The sequence below is a fragment of the Eurypyga helias genome, unplaced genomic scaffold, assembly GCF_000690775.1.
Source record: "Eurypyga helias isolate BGI_N326 unplaced genomic scaffold, ASM69077v1 scaffold15577, whole genome shotgun sequence".
NCBI lineage: Eukaryota > Metazoa > Chordata > Aves > Eurypygiformes > Eurypygidae > Eurypyga > Eurypyga helias.
The window spans coordinates 3,135-20,942 of record NW_010261224.1 but is presented as its reverse complement, the minus strand read 5'-3'; the positions used below and the strand labels follow the sequence as shown (position 1 = coordinate 20,942).

General features: G+C 39.1%; 1 protein-coding gene across 1 annotated transcript; it reads right to left on the bottom strand.

The window, feature by feature from the left end:
• Window positions 1-68: 68 nt before the first annotated feature.
• LOC104512357 (serine/threonine-protein phosphatase 4 regulatory subunit 1-like) lies at window positions 69-15,562 on the bottom strand. The gene is made up of 17 exons (XM_010155305.1): window positions 15,436-15,562; window positions 14,981-15,087; window positions 14,302-14,444; window positions 13,642-13,788; window positions 11,197-11,304; window positions 9,982-10,047; window positions 9,246-9,404; window positions 8,558-8,751; window positions 7,850-8,277; window positions 5,958-6,190; window positions 4,811-4,903; window positions 4,113-4,298; window positions 3,683-3,844; window positions 3,024-3,124; window positions 1,773-1,893; window positions 981-1,115; window positions 69-308 (listed from the first exon to the last, which is right to left on the bottom strand). Exons 1-17 carry the CDS (start codon window positions 15,531-15,533, stop codon window positions 69-71), a joined length of 2,721 nt encoding a protein of 906 aa, XP_010153607.1. The 5' UTR covers window positions 15,534-15,562.
• Between the last annotated feature and the right edge of the window lie 2,246 nt (window positions 15,563-17,808).

Here is a 17,808-nt window from a genome sequence, read left to right as displayed (position 1 = left end):
GGCTCCGGGCCCCGAACCGCCGCTCCCGCACCCCCAGCCCACACGGCACCGAACGGCCCGATACCAGGTCAGCTAGCCGTCAGCAACCGCACTGGCAGCGGTCGGCCGGGGGTTCCCGCCCGGGGGGTCGGCCAGGGCTTCCGGCCCGGGCAGGGAATGACCGCACCTTTCTCCAGCAAGGTCTGCCGCAGGGCCTTGGCCAGCAGAACCCGCACGTTCGGCACCGGATCCGAAGCCAGGCTCAGAAGACTGGGGAGCAGGTGTTCAACAAACTGGTCGGCAGGCATACACTCTTCTTCCACTACGGCCTGCAGGGTAAACACAGAACATGAGAAAGCAAGATCAGTACTGTCATTCCTCACCATCCCGCCCTGGATTTGCCCTGTGTTGGTGAAACCTTTGCAGCACCGTTGGGAAAAGATGTCTTGGCATTCTAACGTTCATCTGAGGACAACCCACCGTAAGAGCGGATAACTTCCCACTACATTTTAGGAGGTGCTGCCCTCCTGCCTGTCAGCATCCTTCCAGCTCCCAACATTCAACCCCTGCTCCTCACTACTCCAGTAGGAGTCTTCTGTGTGGAAGGCGGTTGGCAAGTGGAAATAGAGAGGAAAATAGCTCCTGGCACCTAGCACCCGTTGGTAGTTTAAAGAACTCTTGGGAATCCTTATCCAATCACCTCAAAGTAGTATAAAACACATCTCAGTTTAGGACTTAATTCTTGACTTTGCTACCGGGACACCAGGAAGCACAAGGGTCAGCTGCAGGCAGAGCATAAAACAAGGACCACAGCTTCAAAACCAGATAAACATACTGAAGTACTGGGACCAGGCTAACTCTGCCACTGTCTTCTGTCAGCCCACAGAATTACAGAACACAAAGAATGACAAGAAATTGTGAGTCCAAATTCCGGTTTTGCCCACATTGCTGAAAAGCCTCAAACTGGCTCCACATGAAATAGAAACAGAGAACATTCCAACCTGACAAATGAAGGCGAAAGCTTGTCTTCCAACCCACTTGGAGCAGTGACGAAACCGCACTACAAGTTCATTAATGAAATTTAATCCCAGCGCATTTGCATTGTTTGCATAGAACTTCTGTAGTATCGCTACAACCTGTGAAGGGGAGATGGGACTTAAATTGTAGCCCTTGGAAATTTAGAAAGGCATCATTTCATTTGAATCCTACAAAGGGAGACCAAAACCTGTGTTGGGTGTAATCAGCTGTCCTTGCACGACTGACTAGATTACTGTGCCTATTCTGGACACATGAAAGCATAAGCCTTAAAAAAAGCTGTTTGTTCAGGTGAAACAAAGACATTAAAACAACCTTTAAAATAACGCCCCTTTTCCCATGGTGCCACGAAGAAAAAGAAGAAACTGAAAGAATCTTGCTATCCATTCAGGACATCTATTGGATGATGGCACTGTCATTAGGTTCATAAATTAAATCAACTTTGAGGAAAGATGAGTAAATCCCACCCCCTGCCCCAACCTAAGGGAAGGTCTCCCAGATCTCTATGTCCTGGTTTTCATCCAGTTAAAAATACATTTATCACTCATATGCAACCACAGAAAGATTTTACTATCTGTGGAAATCTGACAACTTAAAATATTTATAAAGTTTTCATTCCACTTTTTCCATAGTGTTTACTGTGTTTATCAAAACACATCTGAATTCACCCCACTCTTCTGAAAGAAAGAGGGAACCTGGGTATCCCTCTCAAGGATCATTTCCTCCTCTCCTGCCAGGAAGTGACCTAAATCCCCTACCAGTTTGAAGGAGATCCACCGAACTTCTGAAACTTTATCAGAGCAGAGAGTTAGTGCAATGTGCCTTAAGTAGTCATAGACATCGTTGGGATTGTAGAGTTCCAGTATTAGGATCAGCTGCCTGAAACACAAAGAAAGTGATTAGAGCAAATGCAACATTAACCTGCTCTGATTAAACCATCTGTTCAACATCGGGGACAATCGTTTGGAGCCTCAGCAATGTGTGATTACTACAAAGCAGTTCAAAAGTTTGTTCTTCTCTTTACTGGATAAAGATGCACACATGTATTAGAGATGCACATTCTTTAATCCAGCAAGGAGTCCAAGAGAGACTTATCCAAACTTGATGTACCAATGAATCAAAATTATCCCAAACAAAACATACAAACAAAAGTACAATGAGAAGTTTCTTGGCAACATCAGCCCACAGTACATTCTTGCAGAGTAAAACCAAAAGATTTGCTTTGGTGTAGAAACGTACATTTCAGGACAGGGTGCATGCATTTGAACCACACAGAAGTCACTCTAGCCACAGCACTGCCGGTTTGTTACCCACAGCCACGCATGGAGACCTACACTAGGTGTCAGGGAGCTGCTGTGCAACAGGCTGGCACCCAGCGAGACAGTTGTTGGGCCAAACTATAAAGGGAGAGTGAATCCTCAGTAGCCCAGCAGAGCAATGAGATAAACATGAAGGTCAGATTTTAGCTGCAAACCATGCCTAGGAACATTCTCTGGGTGCTTCAAGTATCAACAAGGCTTTTAGGAAAAGAACAGTGGGATGTTACTCTACCTCCTGCGTACACCCAGTCATATAGCAATACCAAATGAATAAAATTATTTAAGAATCCTACATACCCATTAGAAAAATGACTTTGTACACACACTGCACTGATTTTTACAAGGCAGTCTAGAACTGGATAAAAATGGAAACCTCACTGAATAGTATCTATCAGATCATTATATTTCATAAGCTGCAAGCAAACCAAATCTCCATTTTGGTATAATCACAGACATTCAAGTTTCAGTCACGCTTGATTATAACACAACTTGCCAAAAAAACCTGCAAAAGGCTCCAAAAACAAACAAAATACCCAACCCCAACAGCCAGCGCCTTATAAGTTTAGCTCCTTAATAAAGAATGGTTGTAATCTTTTAGCTCCTAACTAGAGGGTGCAAACTTCGGAATGTAATTGTCTATTTCCAAGCTAGTAATGTAGATTAAAAATCTGAATTAACAAAATTACGTACTCTGCCAGCTCATAACGAAACCTCCAGTTCCTGCTGTTATCAGTCACCACAAACTCTTGAAGTTGGTAAAGATACTCTCGCCTTTTGTCTGCATGAAGTAACTGAAGGAAGAAAACCCCCACATTAAGAGTGTAAAACTGACAAAATTCAGTACCTGCAGTTCTCTGGTGTATTAGTCTATTCACACCTGTGTGCATTTTCCTACTTGAAAGCAAGTGATCATTCACATGATGCTTACTAGAAATTGTGCACAATCAGCTGAGTGCCTGGACACACACAAAAGTACGTGCAGCCATCACTTTTGCAATAAGGGTCTGTGTTTCTTAGGCAGCAGCCCACCAGGATCTGCTCTCTTGTCTCCCAGCCCCAAATACAAACTGCCAACGGTCCAACTTCCCAGCTGGACTGCACAAAATATCAATTCCTTTGCAACAGGTAGGAGCATTTACAACCACATGTACAACAGGGTTTCAGTTTTGATATTTGATGAGACAGAAGAGAATGGAGGGACCTTAAAAAACAATACATACAATGGCAGTACTGCACAAAACTAAGCATGTAATTAGATTTTGATACCTGCACGTCTAAAAAAAACTTCTAGTATAATGGAGTCAGGAAAAAAAAAATGTACGTTGATAAATTAAATTAAACTTTCCTACCTTCAGAAAGTCGTACAGATGTTTAAGGACACCAATACGCACTTCATCCAGGTCTTTCAAGAATCCATTGAAAATTGGCACCAGGTCAGCAGCCGTCAGCTGATCCCCCAGAATAACTGCTAGTTCATGGATGGAGAAAGCTAGCGTCCGACGCACCTTCCACTGCAAACAGTTGAGGCAAACTGTATTAGGTACCTTAACTAAAATAAAGAAGCTTTTGAACTACACCTATGTGAGGGCAGAGAGCAGAAGAACAGAGCTAGTTACACAGCAGTAGATGTTAGTCATATTTACAAAGTTTGATTTAAATCTTGAATGTTGTATTTTTAGTGTATATTCACTAAAGAATAGCATATGATATTGTAACTGCAGTGCAAATGGAACAAAGTTACCCAAAATACTGACTTATCATTACACCCCCTTTTTTTACCTGTACATCCGAGGCCAGCGTCTCGTATGTGTCTTTCAGGCAGTGCCAGTTCTGCCTGCCCAGTGTCAAGGCCACCCCAGGAAGACTGTACGCACAGTGTTTGGCTATTTCAGTATCAACCGTCTGGGCTCGAGCCGGGTCCGTCATTGACAAATACTGGTCTAGTAAAGGCTGAGGTATGATATCCTACAGACAAAGATGGTATATCAGGAACACACACTTTCCTTTAGGTTTGAAAGAAGATACACCTGTTGTGCTACAGTATTCCCTTGCTACCAACACCTGGCAGCAAAACACCAACAGTGGTAAGATTCTCCTTTCATGGGCTAGCTTTACAAAGCCTGAGTTACCCCTGTAATTATTTGCCCTCTTATTAGGATAGGGCAGTCAGCAATGAACAGTGACTGGTAATTTATCAACATGTTGCATCAAACTAAACTGGAAATTTCTTCTTTGCTGAAAACAAACAGTAAATGCAGTGACAAAGCAGTAGTCAGTACTGACCTTGAATTGCCTCTAATGCACCAAATGCAATGGAATTTTTCTAGCTTTCTGATTTAAAGTAGGGTTCTCCTCACCTGCCCCAAGCATTTCTTCACTTTCTGCACGGAGCAACTACAAAAAGCTATCACTGCATTAAGGATAAGATGAACTGTATCCAGTACTCCACTAAAGCAATTAGACACTATTCTAATCACCTGTAATTTTGACTTGTCATCTTCAAATGGTGGATTATTTTCTTGCTCTTTCTTTAAAAAGACACTGGTTCCTCTGTGTTGTTCCTCTGACTCCTGGAAAAGGACGTATTAGCCAGTGAAATGAATTAGCCTTACTGCAGTTTGGGATATTCCAAAGCATCCCACCACAGAACAGTGCAATTCAGGCAGAGAACAGCCTTGTACCGCTAGCGCCTGCAGGCAACGCCTTGTCCAGTGCACTTGTACGAGCACAAAAAGGCAGGATTTGTACACTTAGACATACACTATGAAGACCCCAGCAGCAACAAGGGGAACAGTAGTTAGATTTACTTCTAAAATAGCAGTCTTATTTAACACAATAAACCAAATATTTATATTGATTCTGGATGGTTACTTTTACTATACTCTCAAATAGTTTTTATTATTCTTAGCATAAGTTCAGATTGTATTAAACAAGAGAGCTTAGCAGTTGCTCCCAGTCAGTCAATACCATGATAAAAGCTTTACTTGTTTTAGAACATACTCCTGGAAACTCCCAAGCCTATCAAATTATGAAGCACACGCATCTCCCCAAATAACAGCAAACAACTTTGAAAGAATTAAAAGGTTTAAAAGACTAAAACTACACAAATCTTACACAGTAGTTTACATTTTTGTTCACACAGGTTTTATGTGCAGTTTTTATTCATGGACAAGGGGGGGTTTGTATTTCACAACAAGCTCTAGCAACACTGAATACAGAACAAACAATTCTTTTTACTCCTATCCGTACATTATAATCAAAAAACAGTAACTAGGAACTGTGTATGTGTCATCACCTAATTCAGCCTCCTGTTTGGGGATAGAAGACTGATTTTAGATTCATTACAGGAAGAGGCGAGACTGTGCTTGGTACATTTCTTCTAAAAAACCCCTGCAAGACTACTGCAGAACTTCAACTCTCAGGCAATTTGTGTGCAAACAGAAGTACCAGCCCTCAGTAGCTTTTCTTTCTTAATTAACCTAAGTACCATGTGACAGCTGTGGCACAGTAATGTTCAAAGGCTTTAGATCAGAAGCAGGTCGGTTATGCCAGTGACTGCATGAAGACACAGAGTATACAGCAGGTAAGAATTCATTTCAGACACGGAGCACAATGCGTACTTACCGTGCTGTTCACTAGACCGGTGGTCGACTGGTCACTGATGCTATCCTGGGAGGCAGGGGATTGGAGCGTATCCTCCTCCACCTGGTTGCAGGTAGCATCCGAGAGAGCTGTTTCTTCTGAAATAGTTTTGCTCTGAAGTTTGCCACTGCCTTCTTCCATTTTTTTGGTCTCATAGTCACCAACAGAATCAAACTGAGCAGCTCTGAGAGCAGCAGACAGCACTTGGACCTGAGCTGTACAAAGCAAAGAACATTTTAGTCTCCCTTCTGCACTTAAGCATTAAACTTGTAATTAACTAACTTTGAAAAGTTAAAGAGAAGCCCAGCCTGAGCTGCACAAACAGTAAGAAAAGCCCATTACTCTGCCACTAAGCCTTCACAAATTAAGAATAGCACGGATGCACTAACATTTGCAGCACAAGTGTTCTACCCTTTCCTGCTACTGAAAGGTACTTCTAACAAACCCCTGTAATGAGGCATCACAGCACACTGCTTCACTGCCCATTCTTCATACAGACAAACATTTTAATACAAACCCTTTTGTTACATTCTTTAATTGGTTCAACCCCCTGGAAAAGGCATCACTGTGCATTTAAAACATTTCTGAGAAAAACTTAATCCTGAGAAGGGAAGCATTTTGCAGAAGCAGATAGAAAACAAAGGGTCATGTTTACCACGACCTCACCAATAAGGTTAGGAGAAGCTGTATTTGCACATTATGCTACATTACTATTAAGAACATGAAGTTACTACGAGTTCTGAACGCAGAAACTCCGAGATAGCTACATCTGCACAGGCCTACAGCAGGTACAGTCTTAAGACAAAACATTAGAGCATCATTTAAAGGTGAAGAATACCAGAATACTTATGAAATAAGAGGAACAGACAACTTTTAAAAAGGCAGAAAACTGGATTACAGGCATATTTATGAATGTTTAAGCTGTCAGAGAAGAAGGAAAACTGAAACTAACATCCACATATTCCTTATTCTGAGAAAGGAAGGAAGACCGTTCTGCTTAAGTCATAATGGGATTTTTTTTTTGCTCTTTTGCTTTTACTCTGCTCTCACCAAAACTCATTTACACTTTTTTTCCTCCTTTCATTTGTTCATTTCAATTTCTACTTTTTCCTTTACTGCTTTAAATTTTCATTTTTTTCACCTCTTCCTCTTTTAAATCTTTTCCTTGTGATCGCTCACATGAAGAATTTATCTTCCTGGTACCTTTCTGAATGGCCATGGGAGACACCTAAATGTGCCACGCTACCAGAGTCTGCTTACTACTCACTACTAGTACAGCAAGGAATCCAAACGATGCTGCAGCCCCTGCAGATATGGCTCTGCATCACAGAAGGGCTGAATAACACGTAGATGAAAACATCATTCACTAGGGTACTGAAGAGACTTAGGGGAACAAGAAACTGCGTTGACTATGGACGACACACTTGTCAAGAGGGATTTGGCCCAGGAAACACACATGCATCCCACTCTCCGGCTATCATCACTTCAGTATGTTTATCAGCATGCTTGATGGGGAGGCAAAGAAGAGACTTGAAATTAGGGCCATTCCCACTCAACTAAATATTAGATTAATTTAGCTGATAGCAGGTAGCTCTACCCCTAAAACCACAGTACTTAAAGACAGTTTTAACAAGTTTCAACAGTTTTTTTCCCCTTTTATAGTTAGATCTGGTTTATTTCATGCAAACAGGAGGTAGGAAGACTTCCCCAGTTGTTCTAGAAGTAACTTTGGTCTTGTGCAAAAGGCTGTTGAGTAATTTTCTGCTACACTTTACTACTCAAGAAAGATCTCATCACCTTACGAATGCCAAGCCAATTAAAACACAGTCAAGGGTTTTATAAAGGTCAGAACTAAACTGTTTACTGAGTCTTACCTTGAACATCTGGATCATCTATGTGCTCCTGCAAGCTTTCTAGAACTTTTTTTATTTCATTACTAGCGACACAGTTATTACATGGCACAGAGCAGCTATCTTTGTGCTTTTCAGTCTTGAACTGAAGCAACTCCAGATCCTGACTTATATCAGGCAGAGGAGGGCGCCAATAGAGAAAAGTATTAAATACATCCTCAGCAGGCTGTAGCCTTGGGTGCGTTTCAGGAAAACTGCTGTCCTTAATGACTTCAGCAGCAATTTTGTCACTCTGAGACAGTGGAGACACATCTTCTCCAGGATTGGTACAACAAACTGGACTTTCTTCCCGTGTATCTTTATTTAGGTTCTCAACCGAGAGCTTTGTAGTAACTTCAGCTGAAGTCTCCTCCGTCGACAATTCTGGTCTGATGTCCACTGGTTGTTCTGAACTGGTAGCAGACACACAGAGTTATTCAAATAAAAATGAAGTACTCTGTAGAACAGTTTATGTTACCACTATGCTTTAGTTCACCAGCTTTCTCCCTTCACCCTCCCGTGAAGCTAAAGAGAATTTTTCAATAAAGTTGCTACACTCAAATAGCCACATGCATGACCTCACTCTTCATGCTTTTTCTGGAACTATATTCTCAAGTCGAGATGTTTAGCCCCAAAGAGCAAAGAGTATCTTTTTCTCCCTTCCACTACATCACATCTTTCCCATGATTTTACCTGGACAATGCAGAGTTTGTACTGGAAGACATTAAGGTTATATTGTTGCTTGGCTGACAGGAATTGGAATTCACATCTTGCGTTGATGGTCGGATACTCAGTGTCCCATCTTCTCGAATGTAAAGACCAGCACTTGAAGGGTTTGCAAAGGTAGAAATAAATGGGCCAAGAGACTGAAAAGCAGCCTGACGAACCTGTGATAGTATAAGGACAACAGTCAGGATTCATGCAATTCCCACAGAGTTAACACTGAAAAATAAAAATTGGGTTCAATTTTTTAGCTTTAACAGCTTCATTTAATACCAAATATAACCAATTATTAATTACCAGATAAGTGACACCTAAGCAAAGGATGTTGGGATATTAAGCATGTATCTACAATCACAGTGAGGAAATTTTTAACAAGTTACAAATTTGAAGGACATCACTGTGTACTTCAACTAACACCTTCAACACAAGCAACCTCTTCTCATAAGGGTGTTTACACTTAAAAAACAGTGGATAGAAATCCCAAGTAGTAAGGGAGGAAAAGTAAGATATTATGCTATTACAGGACATTAGATTTTAGTATATTAGACCCTAATCTCAGGAAATTTAGAAGTGTGCTGTAAAAGTTCTCTGACTTGCGCCCATTATTTGTGTATGATCTGCCTGGGAAGATGCATCAGTTAGAGAGCGAGTCACTTACCCATCTACAAGTGTCACTAATAAGACTGATGAAAAGCGGGGACAGTTTGCTTCTGCGAACTTCTGGGGATGTGGTGTAAGACACTGCCATGAAGCATTCAGCACAAGCTTTTCTCATTCCCCAAACGCTATCAGAACAGAGTTCAAAGAACTTGGGAATCTGGCAAAAATAAGCAAAACCAAGACTAATTAAGGACTACAAGATTGTGGCAACTTACTACCAAGATATTTGTTTGGAAACTGGAGACAATGACAGCTGAAGAGAAAATAAAATAGGTGAAGAATAGAAAAAATGGGGGTGGGTTAAAAACACACGCTAATAGAAGAAATTGGAAAAAGGTAGCTGTCTCCCATTTACTTCATGAAGATTTTACGTATAACTATATGCACTAGGAAAGAATAGAAAGAATTATTAATGGTCTATTGTCCCTGAAATTGTAACTTGACTAATCATCTACCTCAGGGGGAAAAAAGAAGTCAGTAATTCTCAAGTGCATGTGTGTGTATATATGCATATATGTGCTGTCAATTACACTTTAAAATGTTTTGCAAAACAGGAACTTTGCATTTCTATTTATTTCCCTGTTTTGCTATGTAACTGCAACCAAAGCCTTAGCCAAATCAAAAAAATGCATGTGCACAGATCAATTTATGGAGCAGACAATAAGAGAACTCATTATTAAACCTTTTGAGCTGAGAAATCCAAGTCTTGTAAACAGATCTTGATTTTTACGTACCAGCAGTCTTTCTGTGGCTTCCTGTCCAACTGCATTACAAATGTCACCAAAGTTAGCTGCACAAATCTAAGACATAAAAAAAAGTTGAGTAACATTCTGACTCTTTCAAGTGCGTTAGGTTTTTTATCAACCACACCATGCATTATTTATCCCATGTAACAGCTGTACATGTTCAAATATTCAAGTTTCAGCCATGTAACTACATCCTGTAACCTTAACTCATCCTGAACAAAGACTTGTTAGAGCAAGCTTCCATAAGCCACATGCTTTTGAAATCAATAGTAATAAAGGTTTGCATAAAGAGCATCTTCTACTACAGTAATCACTAAAAGGGACAATAAGCCTACTAGAGAGTTTAAATTACTTTGAACAGCAGCTGTCAAAACCAAAGCAGACCAAAATACAATATAAGGGTCAGGACTCAGTGTACTGATAAAACTATCTTTGCTGTGGCTGAGACGGGCTTAAGTACTTTGCTGAAGCAAAGTTTAATCAAGGTCTCAAGTTAGTGCCATTTACAGTACATTAGAAATGCTGTAATTAAGGCAAAAGGGGCATTTCCCTCATTTAGAAAAATATACTGACAAAATCTGAAATCAGTTAAGATAGGACTGTGTTAATAGAAGATTTATTCATTTCATATGCTTATTTAGAAGGCTGTAATGCAGCTCAAATACCCATAAGTGCAGCTTATGTTAAGGACCAAGCTGAAGCTCTGCATGACCCCTAAGTCTACTCAGGTATTTTAAGACTTCTTATGCTACAAGCTCCCTTTTGTACTTGACCATGAATTAAGTAATTCTTACACTTTTGGGATTTCTCCTTTCAGTAATACCAGATTTTAGTTTACTTTTTTAAAGGAAGGATGTCCAAAATATCTATCACACTTGACTTTGTAGGTTTGGAATAAGATGGTGGAGATCACATAACTTGTTTGCATCCTATAACCAAGCTTCGTGTCTTAAACGAAATAATTGTGCAAAACCATTAAACGTGTAAGATCAGTGTAACTGCCACACAAAAGCTATTCACCAAGAACTGTTACCTGGTTCTTTACTGAACTACAGAAACTATAACCATGTCAATAAATTAAAACTGCTCTTCCAGACTCTTTTGAAGTTCATCAGCTAAAGTTATGACTAAATTATTCAGGCAGGCATTTGAACAGCAAAATACAAATTCATTTCATTGGTTTAGGGTTGAAAACACACCCACCTTTCGGACCTGAAACAATTTCCCATCACTGCACAGTTCACAGAAACGTGGAAGCAGCATGTGTTCAACCGTTGTTCTGCTGAGCATAGAAGCCATTTTACAGATTATCTAAAAATCAAGAAGGGGATATGTGTAAGGAAAACAAAATTATAAAAACTTTTAAGCACAGCCAAATACTCCACCTAAAAATTACCTCCAATAGCAAGAGAGAAAACTACCATCAAATAAATTTAACTACTACATGTTATTTGTATTTTCATACACCTATTTTATGTGAACAAAACTAAAGCTTTTATTGAAAAGAATTCTACACCACTGTGCCTGAACATAACACTTCTGCATATAATTGTCTTTTTTATCTGGTTAAATAGACTTTTTATTAATAAATGCATTTTCAGGGGTTTTACAATGTGGCATACACTGACATTTTGTATGGGAAAGACAAACGTTCCGTTGCGCTCCCCAGCATACAAAATCACAGTATTTAAGCACATTAGAAATATCTCAAGCTTAAGTAAGCAAGCAAGCCCCTTGGCTTCAAAAGGACTGTTCAGATACTTAAAAACAAGCAGTTTCAGCTCTTTATAGGCTCAGACAACATGATAAAATAAAAATTTGACATACAACAGGAGAGAAGAGGGAGAGTAAAACAAACCAGTTTTATATGTGAGCTTATACACAGGTATCAAAAATTATAGAAGTTAACATCACAGCATAATTAAAGATAGTAACATGCTCATTAATTTAGCCTTCCCTGAGGAACTGTCATTTTCCACTACCATTACAAACCATATTTCTACTGTGAAAATCAGGTGCTTTGGATTGCCTTTTCCCTTTCGGCTCCCACTTTGAGATAACTTTAACTCTTACATTTGCACAGTCAAAAGGTGTGTGGGAGCCCCTTCCTTTCTGCTCAACTCTTCTGCCTGTAACACCTGGAGTTTAACGCTTAACACAAGTGTTGCCAGATTAACTGTACTCAACTTTCCATTTTTATTTTTCAAAAATTATTGAAGCTTTCTACCTCCACAAAAAACAGGCCTTGTTTGTAGAAACACTTGCCTTTGTCATAGAATACCAGGGAAGAACTAGGGAAGACACCATTCAAGGACTTTCCAAATTTTCAAATTCCTAAAAGGCACCCAGTGCTCAGATGTCACCCTGAAAAACCACCTAAGCAATACCAAACTCCCTAACAAGGAAGAGGAAAATCTAGCTGGTAAAACTATTTTACACATCAAGTGTCAGCCATAGCAAAATGTAATTACACCCCAGCATTATTCTGGGGAGTCAACTGATTTCTTACAAGTGAACAGCCAATGTTTTGGTTTTTTTTCAAAACACTTAAGAATTAAGATAAGGTCATCATTCATACTTTTACAACATTACTGTGAAACCTGGTAGAGCAAATGTGAAGAAACTGTTGGGGAACACAGCAATTTTAACTTTAAAAATGCAGTTGGTTCTTGGCAGCCTTGTTTTAATTCTTGTTATTTAGCTACCACTTTGACAAACATTTGGCTTCCTGAAATATAAAGATGGTCTCTTTAAACCTTATCTTTTCAAAATTTCAGAATAAAAATCTGTTGCACTAAACTAAAAAAAAAAAAATTAAGTATGTTAATGAATAAACAGAAGGTTTGATTGCTTATTTTATTTAATGTCAGCACTATGCCTGGACTTCACCTTAACTACTGCTATAAATGGAGTGGTAGTTCTTATTAATACTCATTAAATCAATCATCTATAGGAAAAAGCCCCTCATCATTTGGAGAAAATAACTCCTACTGAGTTTGAAGATATGATACTTTACATCTTTAATCATACAAAAACAATCTTGTTCCCAATTACTGCCCTGTATAGCTCAATTCTCAAGCAGCACTATTTCAAAAAGATTCCGCAAGTGGTTCATTAGCACAGAAGCCCAGATTTCTTCATCGCACAGAAGGCACGGGACCTCGAGAAAGGTTACGCAAAGCACCTCTACTCCTGGCCAAAGGCATTAACAAACAGTACCCAGGACAACCTTCCTTTCTTCTTGAATTCAGTCATTTTTAACCTCTTAGTATGGTGCATCAAGTTCTGACTCTGTTCAGACTCTGAAATTCACGTTGTTTCAAGGGTGCTCAGCACTACAAACGATTAAGATTCAAGGCTTAACAGCCTAGCACACTTAAGCTTCGACTGTATAACAGCAGCAGGTTCTCAATACGCAACAGAGCGACTGAGGAATAAAACAAACTGAGATACTGATGGTATAGAAAGTTTAAGTTCAGTGATTAATGTAAAACTCTCAGGGCACTAAGAATGCACATACAATTTTTATTTTCTGGGGTTTACGCTCAACTGTCAAAAGTTAGAGTCTAGAAGAGCTTTATAATAGTACTGCTAAAAGATACAGAAGAAAGGTGATTTTAAAAAATAGTTTCTTCTAAATCCACTTACATTCACAGCTTCCACCTTGTACTCATCATCACTGTCAGGGGCAGAGAGATCCAACAGAATTGGACACACCTTATTTTCAATGTCACTCTGAGCAACAAGGTCTTGTTCTAGCAGTATCAGCAGTGCTTCTTGACCTGCCTTTCTAACCTATTAATAGGAATAAACAAAACAAAAATATGTCACTCTAAAAACAACACTTACTGATACAAGAATCACAAAAGGCATGTTTTCAATGAACATGCAAGTAAAAAAAACACCACCAAAAAAACCTCTCAGATATAACATCATAAGGAATTTTAATATAAAATATAAATATAGTTTAATATAATAAGGAAGCTTAATATAATTATTAGATTGCATTTCATTGAATTCTGGGGAGAAGTCAAAAAATGAAGTAGAAGACAGGAGCCATGACTCCTGTAACAGAATGTCTCAATATGTTGCAAGGTAAATCCTGAAAAGTTTCCCATTATCTGCTAAAGTAAGTATAAAAATAAAATGCAGACCTCTAGCAAAGTGTGCTAAAACCAATAAACACAAAGCACTAAAAAGCTAGACCTCAATCAACATAGAATTTCCTATTATCCCTTCCTCATGCCTGAAATTCACCGAATCACTCAATTTTTCAACAATTCAACTCACACAGTCTGTTTTTCCCACCTGATTGTTAACATCTGTGAGGTATCTCACCACTATGGGCATAAGGTACTCAAAAAACGCCATTGGGAATTTTGGTCGACTTTCTTGCAGAAAAATGGCAATAGGAGGTATTTGTTCCATCAGCTCTGTACGTACAGTTGGTTCTAGTAGTAAAGAGAAAGTAAAAATTACATCAGTAAATATGAAATTAAGATCAACTACCTTAAGAAGAAAACAGCATTTTTTTGTTTGTTTTCACAACAGAGGAAAAACTGGAACACTTCATGAAAACACGAAATACCACTAAGATCTCCTGTTCATAAAGCAAAGCTGAATAAAACAGAACAGCCTTATATACATGATCACAGTCCAGAGACCTGGGATCAGTTCCCGAATACACCAGATAATGTAAGAGCGCTAGCTGGCACAGGAAGTATTAAAGCAGACAACTGTTCTGTGTCACATAGACCACACGTTCAGGTGTAATGAATTCCTCCGAAAATACTACTGACACCTATCACACAGTGCTTCAAAAACAGAAAAACCAAATAATCTTGGTTTTACTGACAGATATTGCTGTTAGTTTCTTTAGTTCACTCACTGTCTTCTCAAAATGAGAAGTTAGTGCCTTCTATATTGCAGCTTACGTAAAATGTTACAAAAATTAAAAAAAAAAGAAACAGAACTAAAACTTTCAAACCTGCATCTTCAGAGAGCCTGACCACTATTTCCATTACAGTCAGGAAGTCTTCTTCGTTATTACTGAAATCTCGAAAGACATCCAAAAGACCTCTGGCAATAATTTGCCTGTAGAGTGAACAACACATTAATTCCCTATAGCATCCAGTCAATAACATGGAGATGAGATGCAAAGGGAACTTATGAAATGTAAACATGCACCTTAAAATAGATCAAGCTCTTCTCTGAACACACAGACCTACCAGTCACACGGTTTCTCCATGTCCAAACAAGACAAAGATGGAGTTGAAAGATCTTACTCAGATAACAAAGAAGGAAAACCTCTTTTTATGGAAATGTTATACACAAGTTATTCAAACTACTAGCCACATGCTTAAAGAACAACAACAAAACTAGTGACTTCTTAACATCCACAATGCTATCAGACTCCATTACCATGAAGCGCTGTACCCTTACCTGTTAAATATGTTATCACTGAAGGCATATTTTTCAAGACGAGCCAGTGGAGTTAAATTTTCCTGTCCGGGAATATCCAGGAATGCTGTTATCCTCATGCTATCACAGTCTGGTCCATAATCTTCAAACCCAACTTGAAAGACAAGAAGAGCAACAAAAAAAATAAAATTCCAAGAGTCAGCAAGAGATGCTACAGTGTCAAATGCACTACACCAATAACACTATTTCTTTTTAGGGCTGTTCTTCAAAGGAAAAGTATTTGTACATCACTAGAAATGCTTACCAAAAGAAAATTAAAAAAAAAAAGTCTGAAGTTGTACCTAATGAAGTCAAGAGCAACATTTGCATATAGACCTGTAAATTCAGGCTTTGAAATTTAACTCACTTCGACTGTCATAAATCCTTAGTTTTAACACATTTTACTTCATAATTTGAGCGGACTAACTACATGTACTGACATAAGAGGGCTCAGCTGACAAAACTGCACAGCACAGACAGACACACTCAAAAGGAAAACCAGCCCCATTAAAAGAAACTGCAATTTTAATAATGACAGAAAATCCCAAACTGTATTGCTTTAAACTAGCAAATTCTGGGGTCTGTTTCAAAGTTGCTAAGATACATTGTAGCCGCTCTCTCGCTACATTGTAGCCAACATCTAAATCAGACTGGTAGGTTTGGGAAAAACTTCAACTCTACCTTACTTGTGAGCATGTTGGGAACTTCCTGCTGCAGACCTGTCAACTACAGGCTTTCCCATGCAAACCTATTCTTTTCTAAATCTTTTCTTGTGTTTGCAGTTTGAGACAACCAAGTATTACCATACCAACTACTAAAGTTTGCCCCACCAAGCCTTTCAGTCACCTAATCCAGTATCATGCACTGGATTGCAGACTACAGGCAGAAAGTAAACATGAAGAAGACAGGGAATAGAATAACTTTGCTGTCTTTTTTTTTTTTTTTTTTTTTAAATCCTTCATCCTTAAATCAAAGGCAGTGAAATAGCTTGCCTGCATCACAAATCCTCTCATTTCAGCAATGGATGTAGGAACACATACAGCAACCAAATCCACAGGAAGAGTTACACTACAGTAGCTGATGTTCCTGCCCTGGGTTTACAATTTTCCCAACCAAGCTTTCCTGGTATTATGCACACATAAATAATACAGCAGTGTGTGACCATACTTAACTACACGCAAAATGAGCCAATGCTGCTTCTCCTATGCAAGTAGTAGTCTCTCAAACCAGCATATGTGCTGAGTGACAACTACTGAAGACAAGTCTGTTTCTGACTTGGCAGGACACAATATTAGGTATTTAAATCAGTAAATAAAGCACAAAACTAGTAATAACTTGAAAGCACAATGACCAGTCAAATAGGCTGTATTTTAAACTCTGCCCCCTATAAGACTATGATCTAGGCACTCTAGGCTAAGCCTCTACAGGCAGAGACCTCCTCTCTTCAGGCAGTGGAACTTACCTAGTGCCTCCGTATTTAACAGCAGAGCCTTGGCTAACTAAAAGCAAACCAGGGCTGGTTTCATTTAAAGCACCAGTTTGTGTAAAATGGGAAGAACAGGAATAACCTTCAGTGTCAGTGGGAGAGGGTAACAACTGTTTATGTACAGTACTATATAATCCTTCAGCATTCTGGTTTAATAAAAAAATAAATAAACTACAGTCCTTCCCAATATGTTATCCCAATCAGTATAAAGCTTTTGCAGATCTTAAAGGGACATCTGCATTACTGTATAATCCACTCTGAAGCTGCCAGTGGGTTACATTATGTGTATATGCAAGTCCACGATCTCTGACATAACAATTTCTTCAGGACTGAAGTGGCTATACCTTAATGAGAATAATTAAGCTACCCTCACTCCTACTTTACCAGTTTTGTATTACAAACACTCTTCCCTAAAGAATCTCTTAATCTGAGACCCAGCACAACAAACTTTGGCTCTAAACTACATTAATACCCATTATAAATCACTTTTGTATTAAAAAAATCCTCTATTACTGAAAGTTACCAAGCCTCAGCTTTTTTCCTTACAGAAAAAAAAAATCCTATTTTATGTACAAAACTCCACCTTCCAATTATTTAAGGCAAGCCAAAACATTCTCAGAAATACAGCTCACTTAAAGAAGAAACCATCTGAACATACTTGGAGTAAAATGTTATACCTGGGTCTTCAGGGGGGGGAAATTAAAAAGAAGCAGATTGGTTTAAGCAAGCACACAGTGTCCAAGGACCACAGCTGATGGAAATGACTAGAGCAATTCTGAACTCTGCAGTTCTTGCAGACAATATGCTCTGACCAACAAGCTCAACAGGATTCAAACAGAAGAAAACTGTGGGATTAGAATAAATGTTCA

Bases quoted from the DNA above. Each gene is read 5' to 3' on its own strand.
- LOC104512357 (XM_010155305.1), bottom strand. From the start codon at position 15,533: ATGAGGATAACAGCATTCCTGGATATTCCCGGACAGGAAAATTTAACT. The intron at 15,088-15,435 runs GTAAGGGTACAG...TTCACTCTACAG, and splicing joins AGTGATAACATATTTAACAG to GCAAATTATTGCCAGAGGTC. The intron at 1,894-3,023 runs GTACGTAATTTT...TTTGTGTTTCAG, and splicing joins TTTCGTTATGAGCTGGCAGA to GCAGCTGATCCTAATACTGG.